At 45.1% G+C, this 5,909-nt stretch overlaps 1 protein-coding gene across 1 annotated transcript in view; it reads left to right on the top strand.

The window, feature by feature from the left end:
* Window positions 1-2,409: 2,409 nt before the first annotated feature.
* Window positions 2,410-5,909, top strand: part of T265_01909 (hypothetical protein) — a gene marked incomplete at both ends in the record, with an annotated part of 22,809 nt that continues 19,309 nt past the window's right edge. The window contains 2 exons of the mRNA XM_009166035.1: window positions 2,410-2,829; window positions 3,297-3,398. Of these exons, the coding sequence (XP_009164299.1) occupies window positions 2,713-2,829; window positions 3,297-3,398 (219 nt within the window). The remainder of the gene's footprint in view (window positions 2,830-3,296; window positions 3,399-5,909) is intronic.

Here is a 5,909-nt window from a genome sequence, read left to right as displayed (position 1 = left end):
AGTCAATGGTCCGATGACCTTCAGGTGTGCACCCCCAAACTGATCTTGTTGTTATTGCGATAATTTTCGGACCTGAGAGATATTGTAAGTTCCTTTTCTCCAGCTGCGGTGATGGTAATGCCTCCACTGGTTCTCGGCCTGAGAGTCCAAGAACCGCCGAGATTGTGTAGTCGTCTGGCGACCCAATAAGTTAGTTTACCAGGTGTGTGCGGCAAAGAAATAAAAATAATTACGCTAGGTTGGGTACACAAAAATAAAGAGATCAAATGGAACAGACTCACTAACAATTGTTCTCTTCAAAACGGTTCGTCGTTCGCCCAGGTCAGCGAATAAACAATAATCCAATTACGTTGGTCCAGAGGTCTTCTTCTNAGTCCCCATTTGACTACTCATTCCTTTCCTATTGTGATTTTTGTGATTTTGCATTGGTTACTTTTGCTTGTTAATTTATCCGAACACGCTGATTAGGTCCTAGTCTGCTACACCACGCTTGTATTATGTGAAATTGTACAAGTGCGCGTTCTTGTAGTTTTTCGTATTCAAACAAAAAACGATTACGTAATTGATGAAATACGTAGTGTTATAATGGAAGTGAAACAAATGTACAAAACGCCACAATTGCAAAGAGTTTATTACACACTCACAATCAGGTCCAGAAGCAATGTACGTTGCGTCGAATTCAAAGTGTAAGCAGCGATAACATTTCAGAGATTCTGACGCCTTCTGGATGCGCCACTGACCACTAGCATTAACTGCTTGGTCTTTTGTTTTTGACCAATCAGAGTTTGCCTTGGTGCTAAGGGGACCAGCAACCCGTCTTCTCACCAATCACGAGCTGAGTTGGGCTCTTGGCAGTAAGAGTTCCCATCTGTGGGCAATGAGGCCGTTTTGGTGCAAGGTTCCTCCTAACAGCTACCAACAAATGCTGCCGTTCGTTATGATATCCACAGGTTCTGTCGACTCGGAAAGCTGGGGTTGGCGACCATAAAATGAGATACTTTTTAACTCTTCTTCAGTGACCCCCAGTGGGTCCCCTCCATCAATGTTTCTTTGGATCTCGGGTAGTTTCCTAGAAACTTAAGCTGGGTAAAGCTGAATCATTAAAACATGCTGGAGGTAAATTTAATTGCTTTGCTTCTCTCTGCGTACTGCCGGAGCGGGGGCTGACATTGGATACGTAAATAGTGTCTTTGGACTGGAGATTGGGAAAGGAACGAATACCACCATTACGACCGTTTCGATTTTTCATTTTTATGGCCTGTGAGTAGTTCAAGAAAGGTTCCGTAGGACCTTAATAACAAACACAACCTTACTTTGGTTTACGTACGTACGTACTGATCCAGGTGCACCCCGTCGTTGCCTTAGGTGTAAAGTTTTTTTTACATGTAATCCCCGGTGACTTACATGGTTTCTGCATGCGTGATCTGAGTGTTGTTGACACAACTCAGTGATAACTAAAGGACCATCCAGCAACTATGTACACAGTCGCAAATAAGGTATTCATCATGCAGGTCCGATTTGTCTGGGACGAATCAACAAGAGATTGTTTACGAGGTTGCGGTAACAACATCAGCCGTCACGTTTGACGTTCGCGCTCCGATTGATGACTGATGACCGTCTGCCTGTTGCGTAGACGTGACATCAGCTTATCCGTCGGGGGTGGGGTTCATAATGCTGGGGTGTGCTCCACATTATTATATGAATGAAAAACTCGGCCGCTGTGCACCGAGGACGTCAAAGGACCTTCAGTGTTCGACCGTCGACGTCTTCGCAGCATTGCCCAAGCCTGGCGGGAACACCGGATTAGCAATTATGAAGTAGGTTCAATGGTTTTCGGAAGAAAACGCACTCACGATAGATGAACAGATCACACTGCATAGCTTGTGCTGGCTCGGTCACGCGCTCAGTATGTCATTCGACTGACTTCGTTTCGCACAACTACGTGAAGGGTAGAAACGAGCCAGGGGAGGCCAAACGAACATGTGGTGATGAAGTATGAAAGCCATTGCCACCTCCCTGGGGGCTAGGTGGCTCAACTAGTTAGAGTGCGAATTTACTGACCGAAAGATCCGTGGTTCGAACCCGACCTCCTTAGTCTAGTCTTGGGCAACCTGGAAGTACTCCACCCTTCGTTGTTCCTTCGGGTGGTATGGCAGCTAGGTACCGAAAGGGTGCTACAGCACCCTTTCAGCATCAGTCATATATCTAACCATTGATGTGTCCCATCTCGAGGTCCGCACTCAGAAAAACGGCAGAAAAACCGTTCATTGGTACCACTAGCAAATACGACTTCGTATAGAATAACTTCGAGCGGATCATTTAAGAAGGATATGCGTACGGTGTCCTTGTAGGGATTGGTTGGCTTGGCAAGCTCATCAAAAGAGAGCAGGAGTAACATATTAGTACTGTATATTGTGTTTTTTAGGAAACATAATGCTACGAAATACTATATCTTCCGTTTGATTTGCTGATCTTCTGGGATTGGTTCGATGTAACTATCGGACTTCTGGACACAATCGTTTTCCCAGTTCATTTGCTCCAGCGGGTGGAGATAGAAGCCCGCTTCCATTTACAATACTGTGGCAGTCTCGCTATTCCCCCTTGTTATGGACGTCGATCTCTACGCGTTCTTTGGTCTTAAGGAGGACTGTTCAGCAAAAGATCTTAAACGCGCATACAAAACGAAAGCTCGCGAATTGCACCCCGACAAAAATGCAAACAACCCGAAAGCAAGTAAGTTCGTATTTTTCTAATTTTACATCTCTCCCAGAGGAGGAATTTCAGCAGCTTAAAGATTATTATGATCTGCTGCATGATCCTGTGACCAGAGTAAGTCTTTGGTTCGGTTTTTTCGTTTTATGTATTCTACTTCTTAAGTGTCACATCCTGAACATCCACTTTGGATATGTCTGTTCTAGTTTGGCTGGAACCACACGAACGTAGAGTTGGATTGTCTTTGAAGACATGTTGAATGGCCTGTAGATGGCTGACAAGACTTCGTCACCGTTGATGATAGCGATGTAATCTTACCCCACCCAAATTTGAGTACTCTCTCCGCAAGTCCTAGCGCCAGAACTGACCTTTTTTCTTGCCCTGTATCACACTCAGCTGCAGCTTTTGTACGTCCGAGTTTAGTTGCAACCCTAAACGCTTCGAAGTCTGTTTCCAAACTTCTATCTACTTAGCCGCCTCCAAAGTTCGCACACCGAAGCAATCAGGTCAACAGGTGGCTCTCGCTCGTACGCTGGATTTTCTCTCCATCGATGTGTGTTGTCTGTCAGAAAAAAAGGATGCAGGACGCAAACATTGTGATCGAACTGACTGCCCCCCGCCATCTTCTAGATTTCGGACTGTGCACCTCTGGTGATGCAGAGGCCGCTGCGGCTGGATATGCTGGGGTGGGTATTGTATTGAGTGACCGAGCGAGATAATCTCTACTTGATTGGATACCCATTGATGGTCGCTTCTGTGCGGTTCGCTGCGCAACATCTGTGAGAGAATCTAGTGTGAGTGAGGTCCATCGCACCTTGTTTATTGTGTCTGCTTACGCCCCAACTAACTGTAGCCCTGGATCTGCCAAGGATAGTTCCTATGACGCTCTAGATAATCTTATACAGCAGACTAAAAGCCCAGATATCGTTGTGGTTGCTGGTGATATGAACGCCCAGATAGGTGGACTAAGGGCTGCTGAGGCCCGATTGCGTAGTCGTCTTGGTTTGGACACGAGANAGAGACCAACCCGTAATGTACCTCAGAGACTAAAATGAATAGTCCTACTAGCTGGATGTATGCAGACTTCGTCCAAACTAAAGCTCCAAAGTGGTCGACATATCAAGTCGTCATAGTCAAATGGGAAGAATATTTCCAGTCCGGAGCCAACTTGTGAATCGTAAAACCAAACGTGGTGAAACAAAGACCTACTTTGTCTCATCTGTTTTCGTTGTTCATCCAGCGCCTCGTAACGCTTCAGAGCCTCCCGTTTGGCTTTCCACTTTTTATCGTATTCTTTCTTTTGGGGAGAAGATAAAAAGTAACGGAATATTAAGCACACAGTTAGGGGAAACTATTGATCAAAAACTGGCCAAATACATTGTGCCCTTCAAAGATTAAATTATACTTCAGCGCGAGTGACACAGGATGACCTAGCGATATAGAGTGTCGAAATGTGTAACTTGCATTGGTTCCACGGTGATGTAGAACTTATATTACCTATCACTCGGTTCAAGTGATTTCACTTTTAACGTTCAGTCGGTGGTAATACCTGTCTACTTCGTTATTTGTTTGTTAAACCAAACACTGGCCTGAAGTTTCTGGCCATGACATCGTCCATGCACATCAACATTCATCATAAGCATCATCATCATCATCACCGGCAAAGCTACGTTGTATTCAACCTCATCATCGTTGACAGCAACATGGCAATCCAGTACCCTACAAACGGCTCGGTTATTGTCTACCATCGTGCTAACCGAGTAAATAGCAGTGTCTGATGAAGATACACTGGACAACGTGAAAAAAAGAAAGAACATCTCGATGCTCACTGGTGTCTTGGGCTCACGCGTCATCGCTCAACAAAATAAACCCATAAATATGTGTCACTGCGTAAAGACATTAGACTGTGCTGTTATAACGAAGTGCTCAAGCTTGGTACAACTGAATCCTTTACTCGATGACATTCGCCTAAACATCAATACTTCAGTTCTCCACCGATAAACTGAATGAAAACCTTCAAGTGGCGCCAGTGTTGGGCGAGCTAAAATCTGAATGCCAAAATGAGTAAATCTATGGTTCATTTCAGCCCTCAAAATTACTGAGATATGGCCGAAGAGGTTGACGTACTGATCGTACAGTGTTGACATTGGTGGTTCACTGCAATACAACCATAAGGTTCGTCTAATTATGCTTAAAGCGCTAGAGTGAAAAGAAGAGGAAAACGTAGGTGAGGGAGGAGACCCAGTGCCAGCCTATGTCAAGTGTTCTGGGGTGCCTACAACTCCAAGCGCTCAAACAGACAATCTGAAAGGAAACGGACAGCAAGAAGACTATTAATTGCAATGTAGTTAGCCAAGAACGGGCGGGATCACGGTGACACCATCCTTTTACCAATGCGTACGTAGTCCACCTCGCAGTTTGTGCGATCCTGAACGGGCGGGATCACGGTGACACCATCCTGAAAGGCGTAACGCCCTCTTACCAATGCGTACGTAGTCCACCTTGCAGTTTGTGCGATCCCGAAGGAGGCACAAAGAACAAAACTCGCCTCGTTAGACGGTGTTTCGACATGCGTAGCACATGGCCGAGTCGCCGCAGCTGATGATGCTGGATGTTCTCGGTGATTAGAGTGCCAGTTACCCAACCACACACCTGTTTTCTAGTCATCTCATTACTAACATCCTGACGCCATCCACAACCAGCAACGCTTTTGAGGCATCGGTGGTCAAAAACCTGAAGAGACCTCACATCATCTGCCCACAGAAGTCATGTCTCACACTCATACAGTCTTACTGTAGCCTAATACACGCGACCCTTATGATCTAGTGAGATGTCTTTTGATGCCACAAGTGACTCATATCAGCAAATGTGAAACGCGTCTTTGATATTCTTGCGCTGACTTCATCCGACGCATTTCCATCACAGCTAATACAAGTACCGAAGTATATAAAATTTTCCACCATATCCAGTGTTTTTCCCTGAATTCTAAGGGGTATGTCGAGAAACTGCACGTTTTGAAGCATGATTTTGCACTTCGAAATTGCAAGATGCATTCTTAAAGATGGTATGATGGTGGACAGTCTATTCAACAGGACTTGTGTTTCGCTTTGGTCTCCATCATCATTATCATCATCATCTCATCATCATCATCATCAACATCATCATCATCATCATCATCATCATCATCCTCATCATCA

The sequence above is a fragment of the Opisthorchis viverrini genome, assembly GCF_000715545.1.
Source record: "Opisthorchis viverrini unplaced genomic scaffold opera_v5_21, whole genome shotgun sequence".
Classification (NCBI taxonomy): domain Eukaryota; kingdom Metazoa; phylum Platyhelminthes; class Trematoda; order Opisthorchiida; family Opisthorchiidae; genus Opisthorchis; species Opisthorchis viverrini.
Note: the sequence above shows the minus strand (reverse complement) of the source record. Positions and strands in the feature narration are given on the sequence as shown.